This window comes from Dipodomys spectabilis, unplaced genomic scaffold (genome assembly GCF_019054845.1).
Source record: "Dipodomys spectabilis isolate Male_0828 unplaced genomic scaffold, ASM1905484v1 ptg000039l, whole genome shotgun sequence".
Taxonomy (NCBI): domain Eukaryota; kingdom Metazoa; phylum Chordata; class Mammalia; order Rodentia; family Heteromyidae; genus Dipodomys; species Dipodomys spectabilis.
Window position 1 is genome coordinate 7,527,501 of NW_024870716.1, and position 21,648 is coordinate 7,549,148.

The window sequence follows — 21,648 nt, forward strand, 5'->3', positions numbered from 1 at the left end:
CTGGCGGTGAATTGGAGATAAGAGTCCCATGGACTTTTTTGCCTGGGCTGTCTTTGAACCGTAATCCTCAGATTTCAGCCTCTTGAGAAGCTGGGATTACAGGCATGAGCCACCAGTGTCCCCTCCCTTTTAAATTAATGAACCACATTTGTCTTAATGAAGCAAGTGGTTTTCCACACTCTATCATAAAATGTGACTTAAACCACTATGTAACAAGATCCCACAGGTTACAGGCCTGAAAGCAATGAATCCAGTTATTTTAGAAATATAACTTCAAGACTTCATATTTGGAAGTTAGGACAGACTGTCACTCTACTGCTACAGAAAAATATACACATTTTTAAAGAAACTTTTGAAGAAATATTTTTTTTAGACTCTCCCTTAGTAACAGCTTCTGTAACAGAAATTCCTCTGGGAATTTCTTAATCTTTTATGTTGCACCTTTTCCATATTTCTGTTCATACTTTCTAAGGTGCTAAAAACAAAAAAAACTGCTTTATTAATATAGCTTCTCATATTTAGATTGTATTGTTTCCCACTGGATTTTACTCTGTATGTGTATGCGTGTATGTGACTGGCACTTGAACTCAGGGTCTGGTTACAGTCTCCTTAGCTTTTTTTTCATTCAACTTGACCCACAGCTCTACTTCTGTCTATTTTTTTTAATTACTGATTGGAGATAAGATCTCATGGACTTTCCTGCTGACGTTGGCTTTGAACTGTCATCCTCAGATTTCAGCCTCATGAGTAGCTAGGATTACAAGAGTGGGGTAGTGGATTTTACTTTTCCTAAGTATGCCATTTCCAAAACTTCAAATTATCTTTGAGGGTGTATGCAAAACATACAAATGTATAGTCTGTTTTAAAGAAAGTCTAACAAGCAAACAAAGGCTCATGCCTGTAATCTTCACTACTCAGAAGGCTGAGTTATCAAAAGGAATCACGATTTGAAGCTAGCCAGAGCAGGAAAGTCTATAAGACTCATATCTCCAACAAATTTATTTCCAACAAAAAGTCCAAAGTAAAGTCATGACTCAAGTGACAGAGTAATAGCCATGAGCAAAACAAGCTCAAGGGGCAGCATCCAGACCCTGAGTTCAGGCCTTAGGACAAGCACATAATAAATACATAAATAAGAAAGTAAGTAAATAAATAAACCAACAAAAAGTCAGGACAGGCTGGAGACGTGGCTCAAGTGGTAGAATCCCACCAAAATATTGGCAGATGGTCTAATTGTTGGGATACGGGTGAGAACAACTATTGATTTTAGAACATGGGAAGATACGTTACTTTTGAAATTACCACTGTGTTTTCCTATCAAAATACATAGTAGGTACTTGTGTAAAATTATACAAACATGAATGGTTATCAATGCCTTTGTTAAGGAAAAAGGAAGAAAAATCTTGTTTCATTCCCCATTATTTATTAGCTATGTGGACTTAAGCAATTTACAGATAGCTCTGTGCTTCCATTTTCTAAATTTCTTACAAATCACACAATCCTGCTGTGAGTCCTGGTTAAAAGCCAGCCTGGGCAGGAAAAGCCCTTACCACCAATGAATAACCAAAAAGCTAGAAGTAAAGGTGTGGCTCAAGTGGTAGAGTGCCAGCATTGACAGAAAAACCTAAAGGACAGTGCGTAGGCCTCAAAACTCATTCACACACACACACAGGCACAGAAACAGACATAGACATACAAACACAGACAGACATGCACACATACACAATACACATCCTGAAAACTTAACCGTAACTTGACTAGATACTGGTTTGGATGAACAAGTATTTCTGTTCTTTTTTTTTTGGGGGGGAGGGGGTCCTGTCATGGGCCTGAACTCTGGGCCTGGGCGCTGTCCCTCAGCTCTTCAGCTCAAGGCTAGCGCTCTACCACTTGAGCCACAGCACCACTTCAGGCTTCTTTTCTTTTTGCTTATGTGGTGCTGAGGAATCGAACCCAGGGCCTCAGGCATGCAAGGCAAGCGCTCTACCACTGAGCCACCTTCCCAGCCCCTCTGTTCATTTTATGACAGTAAATCCTATGAAGAAAAGTTGGAGGAAATAATTAGATTAATAGTATGCAAACATGTCTTCTACAGAATAAACCTCCCATTTGTGGTTAATATCAATTAGATGTCTCCCGTTTCAGAACTGACCTACTGCTGTTGACAAGCCATTCTGTTCCTTTGCTCCAGGAAAACTTAGGTTTTGGTGCAGCTTTGGGCTTACACTCAATGATCACCCTTCCTCCTTTAGCAGCCAGAAGCTTCTTCTTCATTGGATTGAATTCAAAAGTTGGAGCCAAAGCTAAAAAGGAAAACAAATGAATAAGTTTTTCTTTTTATTAATGAACCCATCATTCCTTTTTTTTTTTTTTTCTGGTCGGTTGTGGGCCTGAACTCTGGGCCTGGCACTGTCCCTCAGCTCTTCAGCTCAAGGCTAGCGCTCTACCACTTGAGCTAGAGCCACTTCTGACTTTTTTCTGCTTATGAGGTACTGAGGAAATGAACCTAGGGCCTCACACATGCAAGGCAAGCTCTCTACCACTGAGCCACCTTCCCAGCCCCCATTCCTTATTTTAGTTTTGGTATATGCCAGTACTGGGACTTGAACTCAGGGCCTAGGCACTGTCTCTGTGTCTGGCTGGAGTTTTTAATTTCATTTTATTGTTATTGTAAAAGTAGTGTACAGAAGGGTTACAGTTACATAAGTCAGGTATTGAGTACATTTCTTTCTGGACAATGTCACTCCATCCCTCGCTCTCTCCCAACTTGTCCCTCCCAGCCTCACCCACAAGTTGTATGGTTCATTTTCAACGTAGTTTCTAGTGCGTACCACTGCTATGTTTGTTCACCTTTTGTCCGTCTTACCCGCCCCCCACCAAAGGCAGATAAATGAACAACAAAACATAAGAACAAAACAAAACAGCAATGAAGAAAAAAAAAATCTCTTGTTTCCATTTCCTGGTGGTTGGAGTTTTTGATTAGTAATTATAAGATATTAAGTCCAGGGATGAGGAAAGCCCCAAAGAGGGGAACCTTACAGGAGCCTGGATTATATGCATATTTTACTACTAGTCTTCACTTCCATGTAACTTTGCAGTCAGTATTCACTGACAGATATTAGAGAGGAAAAACTTGTCCAATGTGGTACAAGGGCAGGTTGCTACTGGTTACTAGGAGACTGAGATCTGAGGGCTGGAGTTTGAAGCCAGCTTGGGCAGGAAAGACTATGAGATTCTTATCTCCAATAAACTAGCCCCCAAGACAGAAGTGGAGCTGTGGCTCAAATAGTAGAGCATTGAACTTGAGTGAAAAAGCTCAGGGACAGCACCTAGACCTTGAATTCAAGTCCTAGGATGGCCGTCCCTGCTCCCCCTCTGCCCCCCCCCCCGCCCACACGAAGTGGTCAAAAGCAGAAAGCATAGCTCAGAGGTAGAGTACTTGCCTAGTATGCACAAAGACTGGGGTTTGATCCCCGTACCACAAACATCAATCAGTCCATCAATCCATCAATAAGTAGCACATTTAAGTTTTGCTTTACCATTTTAAGATGCTGAAAGAATATGATGTTCCATGTTAACTCAAAATGACTACACAGTTTAGCTACTTAAAAATAAAGTCAGGTAATTCCAGCAATTCAGGAGATTGAGATCTGAGGATTGTGGTTCAAAGCCAGCCTAAGATTGGGAATTTTATCTCCAATTAACTAGAAAAAGAAAAGCTGGAAGTAGAGTGATAAAGTGTCAGCCTTGAGTGAAAAAGGCTAAGGAACGACACCCAGGCTCTGAGTTTAAACCTAGCCCTGGCACAAAAGGAATTAATTAAATTAAAATCTATTTAAACAATGCAATTTAACCAACTATTGCTTTCATTCTAAGTACATGCACTGAGAATCTTCAAAGAACAAAAGAAAATTTTAAAGAGTTACAGTACTTTAGCCAGAGTGGAGGTAAGGCTCAGTGGCAAAACACCAGCCTTAAGTGAAAAAAGCTAAGGAACAGTGTATGGTTCAAAGCCAGCCCAGGGAGGAAAGTCCATGAAACTCTTATCTCCAAATAACTATCAAAACAAAAAAAGCTGGAAATAGAGCTGTGGCTCAAGTGGTAGAATTCTAGCCTTTAGCCAAAAAGCTCAGGGAGAGTGCCCAGGCCTTGAATTGAAGCCCTAGGACTGGTACAACAAAAATAAAAATCAAATTCAACCCAAGGTGATCTCTGAGTACTTTATCATCTTTTGCTCTTGTGGTTTGCGGGAGGCACGTTGAAGAGAAATCAGAAATGACACTGACCCAGAATCTTCAGCTCAGCATTGGCGTAGATGGCTCCATAAGTGTTTTCTGCAATGCACTGATACATGCCAGCATTGTCAAAAGTCACATCGTAGAGTCGCAGCTCCCCTTTATGGTACTGGAATGGATGAAAATCAAATAGTCTTGATGAACTTGAATTAAAAAATGTCTTTCTTGTAGGTTTTGGGCTTGTTTTTTTCATCTTTCCTACTGTTCACCTAAAATGCACAGTGAGATTTTCATGGCATGGGGGAAGAAAAGCCCACTTACCATGCCCAGTGGCTCTTGTTCTATTCATCTTACAGAGCTGAGGCTCCATCTTTGTTCCTCTGGGGCCAGCTGGGAAATTACAGGGAGAAGATAGGGAAGCTACTTGTCCCCAGAGCTAAAGGTAGGACTTAGGGGGTCACTCTTAACCTCTGTTTCTGTGAGGTTCAGGGAAACAGAGGCAAGAAAAAGGAGGGCAATAGCAGGCAAGTGGAGATGGATGAGTAAGAAGAAGGGGAACAAAGTGGAACAAAGGAAAAAAATAAGGAGAGAGAAAGAGAAAGAGAGAAGGTAAAGATAAGATCACAGGAAGTTGTTTAAACTCAAGATATTTAATATTTAGCTTCTTGCTTGCTTTTTAAAAAAAAATTGGTTAACGAAACCTTTGTATTATAAAGTACGCCATACGTTTTTGGCATTCCTGCTCTATTTATCTTGTAATCACCCTCAAATGTTTCCTGAATAAGGACTCCAGGATAACAAAGCACTGCCTGTACATACCGCATATCCATTTTTCAGCCATCGGATGGTAGGGATGGGTTTTCCGGTAGCTATGCAAGGCCAGTAGAGATCACTGCCTATGTCAACCTCTGTGTCATTGATATGTTCTACCCATTCTGGAAACGCTACAAAGCAAAGAACACGATGAATGGCAAGCACAAACCTTAACAACCACCATAATTTTTATTTTTGAGTAGTTTATTGGGCATAAAGAGTCTCACAAACTTTTCTACCTGGGCTGACATTGAAACATGATCCTCAGATCTCAGCCTCCTGAGTGGCTATGACTATAGGCATGAGTCACAGGCTCCTGGCACAGCCACCATCATTGTAAGTATAAATGATACATTTGTTTAACATTATTTTGAAGTACACATGAATTATTGCATGTGTCCTGAAATAAATGTTACCACCATTGAAATGGTGGAAGTTGTTACAAAATAAAGAAACTATAATTTAATTAGTACTTCTAGTTCTGCTTTAAATTATGTTTGTCTGGAAAGCGAATCCATACTCGATTTTTTTTTCTATTCAATGTAAATTCAAATCTGTCCAAGAATGAATTTGGAGTTTTCAAGAATTAGACCTCAACTTTTGTCTCCTTGGAAGAGACTAAAGCAAGAGAAATAGGGAACTCTGTAGAGTTAAAAATAAATATAATCCTCAGGAGGCTGAGATCTGATGATCGTGGTTCCAAGCCAAGCCAGCCTGGGGAAGGAAAGTCTGTGAGACTCTTATCTCCAGTGAACCACCAAAAAGCTGGAAGTGGAGTTGTGCCCGAGTGGCAGAGCATTAGCCTTAAGTGAAAGAGTTCAGGGACAACTCCCAGGCCCTGAGTTCAAGCCCTATTACTGGTTAAAAAAAAAAAAAAAATGATCTTGTTGAAACCTGTGAGTATTTTATTCCACATTATAGAACATCACAGAAATGATCTGAAATAAAATAGTTACAAGTGTCATCTTAAAGAAAAATCTCTCTTCTCAGATATATTCATCTTAATGTACGAGAATCAAAGAAGACAGCAAAGAAAGATAATTTTGTGCAAGAAAAATGATTCCTTACACCAGAGGTTCTCAAAGTATGGTTTCAGATCTGGAAGCATCTACGTCTTCTAGGAACTTGTTAGAAATAAATATTCCAAAGTTCACATTAGACCTTCTGAAACAGAAATCTCAAGGAAGGATCTAGAAGCCTATGTTTTAACAAGTCCTATAAGTAATCTCAATAAATATTAAAGTATGCACACTACTGATTCAAACTCAGCCATAATGTCTAAGTTCTGCCATAAATAAAAAGGTACTGTCAAAAAAAAGGTAGAGTACCAGCCTTGACAAAACAAAACAAAAAAAACAAAACAAAAAACAAACTAGGTAGGGCCCTGAGTTCTCACCCCAATACCATCATGAAGAGAAAGAGAGAATGATAAAGGGAATAAGTGAACTACATTAATTGTATATTTTGGATTAAAATAAAAATCTTATATCCTTCTATGTAATGTAATATATATATATATATATATATATATATATATATATCAGTATTTTAAAACTATCAGTTATTGTAGAAATGACTGAGTAAGACACTGAAGAACTTCACAGAAAATGTAGACATCTACCTTGAACATAAATTCTTGCCTGGTGTTTATCCTTCCCTCTAATATTCTCAGCCTCACATTCATAAATGCCTTCATCTTCTAGCTGGATATTGAAGATCTTCAGGACAGCTCCCGAGGTGCTAATCTCAGCAGTGCTAGGCATTGGTTCTAGCACCTTCCTCCATCGGATATCAGGAACAGGACTTTAAATAGAAGAAACAAGACCTTGAGCTCCACAACACTTAAAAGACCATTTTCTTGTTTTCAGTAAACCATGCACATCATTTACTTCCTAAAAGGGGACAAAAACCATGTTGCCTGTGGGCTCACACCTGTCATCCTAGCTAACCAGGAGGCTGAGATCTGAGAATTCTGGTCCAAGCCAGCCTGGACAGAAGAGTTTATGAGACTCTTTTTTCCAACTAACCACCAAAGCCAGAAGTGGAGCTTGGCTCAAATGGTAGAGCGCTATTTGAAAAAGCCAAGCAAGGGTGCAAAGCCCTGACTTCATGCCCTAGTACTGGCACAAACACAAACACTCAAACACACACACACACACACACACACACACACACACACAGACCCAAAATAAACATGTCTTTACATGCCGGAGAAAAGTAAAAGTATACTTACTTTCCAAGTGCAAAACATTCTAGAGTCACATTTTGACCCATTAGTGCATATATGTCCTTGAACTGTACTACGATATCAGCTGGGTATGGTTTTGTTGTTCCTATGATTAAAATAATACAAACATTTGTGAAATATTAAGCACAATATGATTTTTTAATATTGTGTTATTGTAAGATTAGAATGGCTTTAATATAAAAGGCTTTCCTCTATGTAGATATTGGTCAAGCCACAATGTAATGGCTTGTTGGGTTTCTTTCTTTTTTTTTTTGCCAGTTCTGGGGCTTGAACTCAGGGCCTGGACCTGTCCCTGAGCCTCTTTATGCTTAAGGATAGCACTCTACCACTTGAGCCACAGGGCCACTTCTGGCTTTTTTTGAATGGTTTAGTTGAGATAAGAGTCTCACAAACTTTGCTGCCCAGGCTGGCTTCAAACTACAAGTCTTGGCTCTTAGCTTCTTGAGTAGCTAGGATTATAGGTGTGAGCTACCAGTGCCCTGCCATAGTGACTTGCTTGAACACACTAGGTATTAGTATGAACTTGATCAAGCATTTTCAATAGATAGAAAAAGAAAAGAAATGGGGAAAATAAAAAAGAAAAAGAGCAAGTGTAAAAGAAAGAGGGAGAGCTGGGGGCTAGAGGCTCATGCCTGTAACACTAGCTATTCAGAAGGCTGAGATCTGCAGATTGTGGTTCAAAGCCAGCTTCCACAGGAAAGTCCATAAGACTCAACTTCAATTAACCAGCAAAAAGTGAGAAGTAGAAGATGTGTGGCTCAAGTGGTAGAGTGCCAGCTTTGAACTGAAAAGCAAAACAAGCAAGAGTACTGGCAAAACAATCCCCAGTAGTGACACCTAAAGAAAGAGAGGAAGAGAGAAAGAAGGAAAGGAAGAAAGAAAGAAGGAAAGGAAGAAATGAAGGAAAGAAAAGACAGAAGATAAAAAGAAAAAAAGAAAGAAGGAAGAGAGGAGAAAGAAAAGACAAGATAAAAAGAAAAAAAGAAAGAAGGAAGAGAGGAGAAAGAAAAGACAGAAGATAAAAAGAAAAAAGAAGGAAGGAAGAAAGGAAGAAAGAAAAAAGAAAAAAGAAAGGAAAGAAAAGGAGAAAGAAGGAAGGAAAAAAGAGAAAAAAAGAAAAAAACGAATTGTCCACAGAGATGAAGACAAATGAGAAACAAGTTGAAAAGGAAATAAAGGAAAACATTTACAACATGGTACTAGTTAATCTAGATACTTGATGTCATTCTTTTACCATATATTCTGAACAATTTGATATTCTCTCCATCTGTAAGGATAAGAAACAGGCTCAGAAAGAGTCAATCTGTTGTATGTATTTTACATTGTACGACACTAAAGAGGCTAGTAAATATATGATGTTTTGACCACATGTAAGTCAAAACAAAACAAACTACTGAGAAAGAGGAACTGCCTAAGGGAGGAGTTAGAATTATCAAAAGACTGTCAGACGCTCGGTGCTGGTGGCTCACGCCTGTAGTCCTAACTACTCAGGAGGCTGAGATCTGAGGATCTTGGTTCAAAGCCAGCCCAGGCAGGAAAGTCCCTAAGACTCTTCTCTCCAATTAATCACAGAAAAAGCTAGAAATTATGCTGTGGATCAAGTGGTAGAATGCTAGCCTTGAGCAAAAAAGGAGCCCCCGGGCAGCACCTAGGCCCAGAGTTCAAGCCCCAGGACTGGCAAAAAACAAACAAACAAACAAACAAAACACCCAATGATGAGAATCTCATGTTAAGAAGCCAATTGAACTAGGTCAGTTAAATTGAAAAAAAAATAACTTATTATGATTAAGTTCCAGGCTAGTGCGAGGAAATTAGAATCTAGAATCTCCTATGATATTAAATTATACGCAGTGGGAGATCAGCTTGAATCTCCAATGTAGAAGGCCTTCCTTTGTAACTTCTTAAACATTAGCCATCTCACTAAACCCAACAAGTAAAATACTTACGTTCAGGGATTGGAATGAGTGGGATAAATTTGCTGAACACACTCTTGGTAATAGAAGGACTGGATACAAAGCAGGAATAATTGCCTCTATCAGAAGCCTCAACGTTTGCAATGTAGAGGTTGCCATTTGTCTGAGACACAAATCTTCGTTTGTCCATTGTGATAAAGACAGGAAATTCATTTAAGAGCCAGCGATAGCTAAGATCATCTAGAAGAAAAGATTTTTTTTTTATTAAATATTAAGCTCTTTTCCAAAAGCAAAGATGGTTTTCTGATTATAAGCTATTACATAGTCTAATAGAGATTAGAGTACAACAAATGTTGGAAGAAAGCCCAGACAAACTCTGCATATTTTCCAGTTGATACCATGTTTTTCATGAATATAAACATGGTATTGAGCAATTACATCCATTGGTTTATTTCTATTAGTTAATGAATTTAGGAGCCTTCTTACTTTTTTTTTCATTGATTGGCCAGCTGAAAGTCAGAGCGGGTAAGTAACTTGCCTGGAATTTTCATGAGCATTAAGTAGAACTGAGACTTGGAGTTGAAGTCTCCAATTTACAAAGACTGTGGCTTACCTTGAGCATACATTATAAATAAGCTCAAAATGACATACTACGCTGTGGCTTTATCTTTCTTCCTATCTGTACTATCATTTTAAATTGTATGTTTGGAAATACTCAAAGAAGCTATGGTGGTGATGTTTGTCTAAATATATCAATTTGTCTGATTAATTTAATATCTGATTCTCTAATTTACTTAAGTACCTTCAGTGCGGCTATAAACAAGATAGATATGAACTCTGTCCCAAATGAGACTTATAGCAGAATTAATATAACTTTACTGACAGGTGCTAGTGGTCCACACCTATAATCCTAGCTACTTGGAAGGCTGAGATCTGCGGATCAAGTTTGAAGTCAGCCTGAGCAGGAAAGTCTTTCACAGTCTTATCTCCAATTAACCATCACTATGAAAAAAACCTGGAAGTGGAGCTGTGGTTCAAGTAGTAAAGTACCATTCCTGAACAAAAAACCTAAGGAACAAAACCCAAGCCTTGAGTTCAAGGCCAGTATCAATCAGCACATATACACAGAAATAATCTAATTTTACTTAGCAAGCTCTAGCCCACTGCAGAACCCAACCCTACATCATTACAACAGTAGAAGCCTACTGGTATTTTCAAACAGGAGGGATTTGCTAGATTAACTGCCTTATCAAGAGAACAGAGAACAAAGGAGGAGGCAACAGTGCTTGATAAGGAATGTACTCATTACCTTGCTCATGTAATTGTAACCCCTCTGTACGGTATTTTCACAATTAAGAAAAAAAAGAGTAACAGGGAAACAGAGCTGATATTCTAACCTTCCTCTCCAGATCTCCATCTGGAATAAGCTGTACCAAAAGTACAATGGTAGCCATTCTTCCTCTTTAAATTAGGGCTGGGACCATCTTAGTTCTCAGAGCTCAGCCCTAACTGAGATTTCTAAGATGCAGTGGATTTTCTCTATATGTTTCTTCATCCCATGCATATAAGAAAAATCAGTTCTCTTCTTTTTTCTCTTAGTACTATAGACTAAATCACCGTAAACTTAATTTTTCAGCACGAATAAGTGCCAGCACATGTTTAAGAAATGTTGCTTTTATTGATGGAACATTTCTTGCCCCAGGGGAATGGATCATACATATCACAAAGGAACTCTGTTTTGATCAACTGCAGTGGAAATCTGTTTTGATCAACTGCAGTGCATCTAGTGAGTTTCACGGTATTACTTTGAACCACACCACCTACCTAACATTGCTAAATAATGCAGTGTTCTCTTAGCAATATACCTGAAGTACTTTGGTGTGCCCAGGAGGAATAATTTGAAAACATTTTAGGAGATTTTTATGCTTTTTTAAAAATTAGCCTTGACACACTAGAATTCATCCGTACTGGTAAATTCACCATAGCTTCTTTTCAGGGTGTTGATGGCGTAATCTTCAGTAAGCATGTTTAGAATGTAATCTGTACAACGTTTCCCATATTGTGAAAGTATTCGCTACACTGGTCTCCTACTCTTGCTCACTTTTTAAAATATATGTATCTGTTGTTAAATGTTTTGTACTTTGCCTATGGGACCTATCTTTTAAATTACAGGGTTTGTGCTCCTCTCCTCTCTCTCTCTCTCTCTCTCTCTCTCTCTCTCTCTCTCTTCCTCTCTTTCTCTCTCTGTATTCTCTCTCTCTGTGTCTTTATGTATTTTCTGTCTTTGTCTCTTTCTCTCTGTTTCCATCTCTCTCTTTCTGAAAATATGCTTATATTTTGTGAGACATAGTAAGTCACATTTTATGGGTATATTAACAGAAAATTAGTTGGAATTAATGCATCGGATTCTCATTTTCCATGATGTAGGTGTTTAAAAGCCTTAGACATTTGGTAGTTATTTATTGCAGTATATAAAATAAAATCTAAAAATGTTTACCTTTCCATGAAACATAACTCTTACATGCCATCAATTTAATAAACACATTTATTTGTTTTTTTTAATTCGCTGATCCTTTCATTCCTCAAAATTTGTACTTACTCTGTGATTGCATTTAAGCAATCAATTTTTATATGATATTATTATAAAACCCAATAAACATTTGTACTGAAATGTGTACTTGACTGTCCACAAATAAGTAGCAGCATTCAGATAAAAGTGTTTCTCTTAGGAAAACTCAAATCCAAAGGAACAATGTAATAAATTATAAAAGCTGAGGTTTTTTTCCTTCTGGATCTTTTATTCTGTGAGGGAGGAAACATTTCTACAGTTGTTAACCAAACATTTTCAGCAAAGTAAGACTCTGTAAATAGTAATATTGGGTCCAAAATATACAGGATATTTGGATTCATATTACTTAATTTAAAAAATAGTCCAATATATATGATGATTAATAACCACTGAAATTGCATCCCTATTATTTTCAAATACACTTAAAATCACAAGTTCTATGAATAAGATGGTGGGGAAATTTTCATTCCCAAATTTCAAGTGAGGAAATTTACAGAGATGTAGCTGAGTTTGACACAGACGAGTTCTCAGGTCACCACCAGAGCAACAGGGTATAGCAACTGCAAATAGTTGCATATAAAGCATTTGTAGAGATTCAGAACCCAACTGTAGATTCAGTTGTTCCCCCAATCCAAAGAAATTCTGAGCTGTAAGGCACAAAACCTTAAACCAGGCTAGATGGCTCACACCTATAATCCTAGCTATTCCGAAGGTTGAGATGTGAAGATCACAATTCAAACCCAAACATGGTAAGAAAAGTCTATGAGACTCTTATCTCCAATTAACCATCCAGAAGCAGGGAAGTGAAGCTGTGACTCAGGTGGTAGAGCATCATTTTTGAGTGGAAAAAGCTAAGAGAGGGCACAAGATCCTGAGTTCAACTCCCACTATCAACTAGTTTGGAGACCTAGCTAGCTAAGATTCTATTCTGTTATTAATGATGTTTATTGGATTCATTTAAAACAAACTCAATTTATGGGGTGCTGGTGGCTCATGCCTATAATCCCAACCACTCAGGAGGCTGAGTAAGGCTCATGGTTCAAAGCCAGCCTGGGCAGGAAAGTTAATGGCACTCTTATCTCTAATTAAGTAGCAAAAGTGTCAGAAGGGGAAGTATGGCTTAAGTGTCAGAGCACCAACCTTGAGTGAAAAAGCTAAGGGACAGCACTCAGGCTCTGAGTCCAAGCCTCAGTAAAACACAAAAAATAAAATTTAATAAAATGAAATACAATAAAAAAAATTCAGCCTTAGTTTTTAGTTCTTCCACAGAAGCATGTGTGTTTTTAAAAAGGTTGAAGAGATAATTGACTCATATCTTCATGGTAGGAAGTTTCTCCCAACCTTGGTTTGACCAATGAAACTCTTCCCTCAGCATACCCGGAAAGATGCCACAGAGACAGAAACCTACACTTCCTTTAGAGAAATCTCAGAATCTGTTCCTTGAGAATCTTCTCCTGCCTTCTCTACACACTCTAACTTCCTATGTCATTAAAATCAATTTAGATCATGATAAATCACAAATTGATGTGCCTCTCCTAAGCTCTTCATACCCATACAGCTGTCAACCAAACGTCCTTCTGGACATCCAGTAGAAATTTCACATGCTCATACTTATCCTAATTCTCCTTCAACCATTATCTTTTCATGAGCGACACTGAAGATTAAAATGGTTTATTTGGGCTGGGAAGGTGGCTCAGTGGTAGAGCGCTTGCCTTGCATGCATGAGGCCCTGGGTTCGATTCCTCAGCACCACATAAGCAAAAAGAAAAAAGCCGGAAGTGGCGCTGTGGCTCAAGTGGTAGAGCGCTAGCCTTGAGCTGAAGAGCTGAGGGACAGCGCCCAGGCCCAGAGTTCAGGCCCCATGACCGGACCCAAATAAAATAAAATAAAATAAAATAAAATGGTTTATTTATGGTTTCAACTGTTCTTCAAGCAAGGGCCTAGGCCCTCACAGTCTCTCACTTCAATAATGTGGGACTATTTTAACTTTCAATTGTGAGAAGCATATTGATCAGGTAACCATAGTTACAGAGAAAGTCATCAATATTTGATACAGTAACAACAATAATTATATACTCACATAATTTTCATACATATAGGAAATTTGGCATGCAATATATGTATAACTTTGCATGCAGTATGTGTATAATTTTGCATGCAGGATATGAAATGTGGATGTAATACATGTGAAATATGTGTGTGCATATGTGTATACACATACATTGGACGGATGTATTCCACATAAAATTATAGGTCAGTTGTTTCATTCTCTATGGGGATATCTAAAGGCCAATTTATTACATAAAGAGCGTAAAAACTTGTGGGGGGATGAGGAGGAGGGAAAGTAGGAGAAAAATGAGGGAAAGGGTAACACATTTGACAAGAAATGTACTTATTACTTTACTTATGTAACTGTAGCCCCACTGTACATCAACTTGACAATAAAAAAATTAAAAAACTGTAAAAACATGGTTTTTTGCTTTTGAAATGCATTATTTATGTTAGCCCAAGGCAAAATGTGATAAATAAGGCAAGTGAAAGTAAGTATAGGTAGTACTCATTTTTAATTTAACACGTTAGTGGTTTTATTTTAGCTAGGTAATTTAGAAGAAATAGCTACTCAAAGTTGAATTTCATACTAAATGCTATTCAATTTTTGTCCCTTTTTCTTTTTCTTTTTCTTTTTTCTTTCTCTTTATTTCCTAGAAACATGGAGGATAGAACCCTAGACCTTCTGTGTGCTAGACAAATGTTTTACCACCATACTCCTTTCCTAGATCAGGTTTGTCCCCCTCCCTCCCTCCACTTTTTCCTTCCTTACCCTCCCTTCCTTCCTTACTCTCCCTTCCTTCCTTACCCTCCCTTCCTTCCTTACCCTCCCTTCCTCCCTTCCTCCCTTCTTCCCTACCTCCCTTCCTCCCTTCCTCCCTTTCTCCCTTTCTCCCTTTCTCTCTTTCTCTCTTTCTTTCTTTCCTCTCACTGGTACTGGGGCTTGAATTCAGGGCTTTGTGTTCTCACTTGTTTGTTGTGGTGTTTGTTGTTTCCATGAGAGGCTAGTGCTCTATCATTTGAGCCGCAGCTCATTTCCAGCTTCTTGGCAGTTAATTGGCAATGAGAGTCTCACAGAATTTCCTTCCTGGGCTAGCTTTAAACTATGATTTTTCAGACCTCAGTTTCCTGAGTAGCTAGGATTATAGGCATGAGCTACCAGCACTGGGTGCCTCTTTTCTAAAGTGAATACTTGCCCTCAAAGATTAGTGCTCCTAAAGAGACAAATAACTGCCAGGCTCTGTGGCTCATGCTTGTAATCCTAGCTACTCAGGAGGCTGAAATCTGAGGGTCATGGTTAAAGCCAGGCCACGCAGGAAAGTCCATGAGACTCATCTCCAATTAACCACATGAAAACTGGATGTGGCTCAAGCCTTGAGCTGAAGAGCTCAGGGACAGTGCCCAGGCCCAGAGTTTAAGCCCCACAACTGACAAAAAAAAGAAAGACTAATAACTTACGTCTTTTTTATCTGATATTTAGCTACAATTCACAGTCTATTTGTAGATGTCAACTTGTTAAGGAAATGATTCTTTGACGCTGTTCTGTTTCAGAAAAATCTATCATAATTTCTAGAAAAATCTATAATAATTTCTCCATTTAAGAGGAATTTTAATAAGGACATAAGTGAACATATATATGGTTTATACACTGAAATAAATGATTAGAGGTCCTTGGCATAGAGTCAAGAAATGAGCCAGAAAGGAAGTGTCTATAAACCAGTAATCAGTGAAACCTTTCAGAGTTATGCAAATATTGAGGCTTATTGAATGAATTATAAGCCATGATGATTAGGATAATTAGGTCATTAATAATGTATCATCATTACAAGGAAAAATGGCAATGTGCCCTTTTCATTTCCTAGATGCTTAAAGTCACAGAGAAATGAAGTTTACCTGGAAAATGGTAGGGAGGATCACAGAGGAGAACCATTCCCTTCCCTTCTTTCACTTTGACCTCAGGACGTTCTTCAGGTGGGAAAGGATCAAGATCTGGTTACAAAAGAAAAAGACCAAAACAGAGAATGTTATGGAGAGAACACTAGTCATAGAAAGAGCACTAGTCATTGAGATTTAGCCTTTCAGGAACAGCCTCACTTCTGGGATGGAATACTTTGAAATAGGTGTGGGGAAGTCCATGGAAATGAACTTGTTTTTAGAGTCTAGGAACTGGATTGGAGTTCTGTCATGAGCTTCAAGCCTACAGCCATCAGAACAGCCCATACATGAATGAGGCCACCAGGCACTGGCTGCTCATGACTGTTATCCTAACTACTCAGGAGGCTGAGATCTGAGGATCAAGGTTCAAAGCTACCCTGGGCAGAAAAAGTCCATGAGACATTTGTCTGCAATTAACCACCAAGAAGTTGGAAGTGGAGGGTTGGCTCAAGCAATAGAGCACCAGCCTGGGATAAAAAGCTAAGGGACAGTGCTCAGTCCTTGAGTTGAAGTCCCACTAAAGGCAAATACACCACAAAAAGAAAAAAAAATACTTAGAGAAACGGGCTAATTTTGAGCTTTCTAGTTCTGGTCCTGAGGAAGAAACACTCAGATTCTGGAAAGGAATACAGGAAAAAGCAGAATCCTATTTGGAAATCATGGAAGTTATTAGTTCTGTGCCCCAGTACTGGCAGAAAAGAAACCAAACTTTGACATGCAGAAGACTTGTCTCACCAAAAACAACCTATCCCCTCTGGAGAAAGTAGTAGCAGAGCTCCTTTTGCTCAAGGCTCTTGAACCACAGTATCACTTCCAGTTTTCTCTGTGACTAATTAGAGATAAGAGTCTCATGGACTTTCTTGCCCAGGCTGGTTTCAAACCATGATGCTCAGATCTCAGCCTCCTGAGTAACTAGTTATAAGCTACTGGTGCCTAGCTATTTTTTAAGTAATATTTTTTTGTGTTTGTGTGCCAGTACTGAGGTCTGAACTTAGGGCCTTGTGCCCTCCTATGGTTTTACCACTCCAGTCTGGCACTCTACCACTTGAGCCACAGCTCCACTTCTGCTTTTTTTGCTAGTTAGATGGAGATATGGGTCTCATAGACTTTTATGCCCAGCCTGGCTCGAAACCACAATTCTCTCAGATCTCAGCCTCCCAAGTAGCTAGGATTAGAAGTGTGTGTCTCAGAGGGATTTTGGAATAGAAGGAAAAAGCCCCAAGAATTGATTGTCCAAGATTGAACCCTCCAGACAATTCATACTTTCAACCCATAATTAAGAGACATCTAATTTTCACTTTGTCTAAACAAACCTACCCTTTCATAGAAGTTACTTAACTTACACCCAAAGCTCAGTGTTGCCTCTGTGCTCCGCACCATCCCGTAGTTATTTGAGGCCAAGCAATAATATATGCCAGCGTCTTTCTGCTTATCAGGGTTGTTGATGACGAGGTTCCCACCCACCATGCTGTACCGGTCACTTGTCAGATCCACATCCCCATTATTCATTCTCCACCTAGGAGAAAAAACAGTACAAGCAAAAATCACAAGGCCTGGAAACTTGACTAGACCCAAACGGAGTAATTACTAGAGTCCTCCTGAGTAATCTGGATATAGCCCCACATGAAAGAAAATGGTAGCCAGACACTGGTGACTTACACCTGTAATCCTAGCTACTCAGAAGGCTGAGGCCTGAGGATCAAGGTTTGAAGCCAGCCTGGGCAGGAAGGTCTGTGAGAGAAGAAAAAAAGCTGAAAGTAGAGATGTGGCTCAAATAGTAGAGTATCAGCCTTGAGCAATAAAGCTAAGGGACAGTGTCCCATTGCTGAGTTCAAACTTCAGGACTACCACAAAATAAAATAATAAAATACAAAAAAACACAATAAATAAAATTAAAAATGGTTAAGTAAATAAGAAAGGTTGATATTCCTTCACAACTTAACAATTCTCAAAATAAAAGCTCATGATTTATAATTTACTAAGGTATAGAAAGGTCAATGTTAAACTGCATGATGTATTTACTCTTTTTAAATAGAAACATCCTAAATAAATGTTTTGTTGAATTTTATTACAAGAATTGACTCCCCCCCACTCCCTTTTTTGATGCCAAAACTGGGTCTCGAGCTTAGATCCTGGGCACTGTCTCTTAGCAATTTTGGTCAAGGCTGACACTCTACCATTTGAGACACAGTTCCACTTCTGGCTTTTTGGTGATTAATTGGAGATAAGAGTCTCATGGACCTTCCTGCCTGGGCTGGCTTCAAATCACGATCCTCAGATCTAAACTTACTGAGCAGCTAGGATTACAGGGTGAGCCATCAACGCCCAGTTTATGAATTGAAATCGATGAGATGGTCTTATACACACATATATATGCTATGTAGAATATTAAAAGCATATCTCTAACAGAAGTAAAATATAAACTCTCAATATCAGACTAAATAGGAAAGTTTTCAATAAAACTAATTGAAATCAGGCTTAAACTCAGTGAGTGTCATATTTTGGCCACTAGAAGGCGCTTACATAGTTTGAAAAATGACAAAACTGGGTTGGGTTTTTTTATTCCAAGGCCCAAACTAGTAAAATCTGATTTTCCTTAGCCTAGAAGAGCAAGTGCTGACTGCTGCCTTTTCATATTACTTAGAAATTATTCTAGGCAAAGGGATTTTCCCCCACTATATAATCTAACAATGTTGGTGAGATGCAATATAGGTAATCATACCAGTAATTGATATGGATTAAATTATGATTAAATTGATTGGAATCCAGATCTGATCTTCTCTAAGAGCTGATAAGAAGACCTGTAGAAAAAAGTTTTACCAATGCCTATGGGTCACACCTGTAATCCTAGCTACTCAGGAGGTGAGATCTGAAGATTGAAGTTTGAAGCCAGCTAAACTGACAAATTTAATATTCACTTCAATTAACCAACAAAAAACAGGAAGTAAAGCTGTGGCTCCATAGAAAGAGCTTGAGGCCCTGAATTCAAGCCCAAGTACCATCACACAGACACACACAGACACACACAGATACACACAGACAGACAGACACACACACACACAAGCATGCTAGCTTTGACAAGAAAATACTTTTCAGTTAAGTTGAAAACTTGCAAGATTTAAAAAAATCATCCAGATTTGCTGCACATTAACATACAGAGCTGGGGGCGGGACTGGATGTTCAACTTTGTTATGAGTGTATCCTGCATTTGATAGTAATAAGACAAAGGGAGGGAGTGAGGATGGAAGGGAGGGGAGGGGAGGATTGGGAGGGAAGGTAAAAAGGGAGAGGAGAAAGGGGAGAGAAGGAAGGGAAGGAGGAAGGGAGAAAGGAAAGGGAGGGGAGAAGAGGAGAGGAGAAGTAAAGAGGGGAGGAGAGGAAGAGAGGGAGAGAGGGAGGGAGGGAGGAAGGAAAGAAAGAAGGGAGGGGGAGATGGAGGAAGAGATGAGGGGAAGAGGGAAGGGAGCCTGGGGAACTCCATCAGGTGTTTTTTTCTTACTGTCTCTGCCAGGTGGGGAAGAAATAGCAAGGGGCATAGCCTTTCCAAACTGTGTTTCTAGAACACTCACTGAAACTATCCTGTTCTGGTTGGTGGCTGATGTTCACTGAAACAGCTTATGAGATTCTATCAATCTACTTATATGGATAAATACCCAAAAGAGTGTATGGTCCCCTGGAAGTTATAAAAATCTGACTCTCAATCCTAGATGTCTCTATGAGTTATTCCAACACACCAATTTACTTACTCAGAATTCAGTTTTTTCTCCTGTGAAATTGTCTTAGGTTAGATCTCTTTTCTCCATAACTCTACTGGTGATGCTAGTCCAAGACTAAGGCTGGGCATGGGTTGGTTTTGAACACCTTGAGGGTAGAAATTAGTCTAGGCCATTGAATACTTTTAGAACCAATGTATTATTTATAATTTATATTGCACTTCCATGCATGAAATTGAAACAATAAAAATAATTTCAAAGTGATGGCGATTTTGTACCTAAGTGCATGTTTTAAGACTTAAAAACATTATAGCCAGAGGCAAGAGAAAATGAATACAATTAAAATTAAATGGGGGTAAGAGGAAATTCTCTGATAATAACTTTGTTTTTATTACAATAGCATGCTATTTTTCTACACAGGAAAAAAAGTCTACTATTAAAATCAACCTTATTGAGTGACAACCTTTAATTAAGTCAGGTGACACTAAGCCACTACAGTCCCCATTTCCCTGTCAATCACTTGCTTTGTCTTCATGAAACCATTTCACAAATGAAATTCAAATCCATTGGCATTTTTGACTCTTCCTCTGTATCAAAATAGACACTTAATATACGAATCATCTGAAGCAGAAAAATCCATTGTGTGTGTGTATGTGTGTGTGTGTGTGTGCGCGCACGCGTGCACACGCACGTGCGTGCACATGCTCTAGTACTGGGGCTTGAACTCATGGACTGGGAAATGTCCCTTAGCCTTTTCACTCAAGGCTGACACTCTACTCCCTGAGTTTGTTAATTAGACATTTCTGCCCAGGTTGGCTTTGAACCACGATCCTCAGATCTCAGCCTTCTAAGTAGGTAGGATTAGAGGTGTGAGTCACTGTTGCCTGGCTCCAATGTTACTTTTTATACAGTTATTTTTGATAGATAGCATAAATACAGAACTCAGAAAAAAGAGAAAGATATTTCTATAGATATATATATATTTCTATAGATATATTTCAATAGATGGAGACATTTAAGAAATGTAAATATAAATAGATTTGTGATTATTGAAAAAGGCAATACTTTCTAAAATTATCTCTACTAGTTTTTGACATGTAGTTAATACAGAAATGTTATCCATCATTTGTGGTGTGATTCAGACCTTACCTACAAAAACACTTCAGCTTCACACGTGTGTGTGTGTGTGTGTGTGTGTGTGTGTGTGTGTGTTTAGGTCATGAACTTTTTTCATATAGCTTTTGCATGTTTAAAAGCATTATCTTCATTAGATCAATTTGGTATGGATAATGTCCAATGTCACCTCTGCATGAAATAGAAAGTGAATTATGTTCATATATTTAAGTAAAGCTACTGCAAGGAACTTGTAGTATATGCCTACAATCCTAGTTACTCAGGTGGAAAGATCTGCGGATCATGGTGCAAAGCCAGGAAAAGAAGCCTCCAGGAAAATCCGTGAGTCTCATCTCCAATTAACCACCAAAAAAGCTGGAAGTGTCACTGTGGCTCAACTGGTAGAGTGTTAGCCTTGAGCAAAACAGCTCAGGGACTGTGTCCAGGCTCTGAGGTCAAGCCCCAGTACCAGTACACAAAAAAAGAAACAGGAGTTGAATATCAGATAATGTCTGTTCACAGCATGTATGTCACTATTTATATGAATGTCTCTATACCATGGTTTCTTTATAGGACAGGCTCATAGGGGCTGAGTGGTAGTTTTCCATCCAACTCTCCCTTCCCAAAAGAAGAGCAAGGCACATTACTTGTAAACTGGAAAAGGGCTGGCCCTTGCCCTGCAGTTGAGTGAGACTTTTCCTTCCAGAGATTCTTCTGGATAAATGGTATTGATTGGTTGCTCTTCAAAGATCGGGCCAAATCCCTTGTCTTCCTCAGAAACTGCAAGACAAAATAAAATTCTTTTACATAATGCCATTTTGATCAGCCAAAGAACATTTAGAGACATCAAAAAGTTATTTTTTTTAAAAGTCAGAAACACAGAATCTCTCCATTTTAATCTGAAACAAAGACATTGCCTTCATCACAATTTGCTCCCTCTTCCCTCATCAATTCCTTGGGTTGGCCAAGATGTATACACAGCTTCTCAATCAAAGCATGCTTTCATGGCTCTGGGCCTTTGCATCCTGATGATGGCTTTTGATCTTTTCTAACTTCAGCC

At 38.8% G+C, this 21,648-nt stretch overlaps 1 protein-coding gene across 2 annotated transcripts in view; it reads right to left on the reverse strand.

The window, feature by feature from the left end:
* Positions 1 to 21,648, reverse strand: part of Cntn1 (contactin 1) — a 164,978-nt gene that overhangs the window by 96,394 nt on the left and 46,936 nt on the right. For both annotated transcript variants that reach the window (XM_042677745.1, XM_042677746.1), the window contains exons 4-12: positions 21,236 to 21,368; positions 17,106 to 17,278; positions 15,721 to 15,816; positions 9,243 to 9,449; positions 7,282 to 7,381; positions 6,670 to 6,851; positions 5,055 to 5,179; positions 4,287 to 4,404; positions 2,153 to 2,303 (exon numbers count right to left, since the gene is read on the reverse strand). In XM_042677745.1, the coding sequence (XP_042533679.1) occupies positions 2,153 to 2,303; positions 4,287 to 4,404; positions 5,055 to 5,179; positions 6,670 to 6,851; positions 7,282 to 7,381; positions 9,243 to 9,449; positions 15,721 to 15,816; positions 17,106 to 17,278; positions 21,236 to 21,368 (1,285 nt within the window). The remainder of the gene's footprint in view (positions 1 to 2,152; positions 2,304 to 4,286; positions 4,405 to 5,054; positions 5,180 to 6,669; positions 6,852 to 7,281; positions 7,382 to 9,242; positions 9,450 to 15,720; positions 15,817 to 17,105; positions 17,279 to 21,235; positions 21,369 to 21,648) is intronic.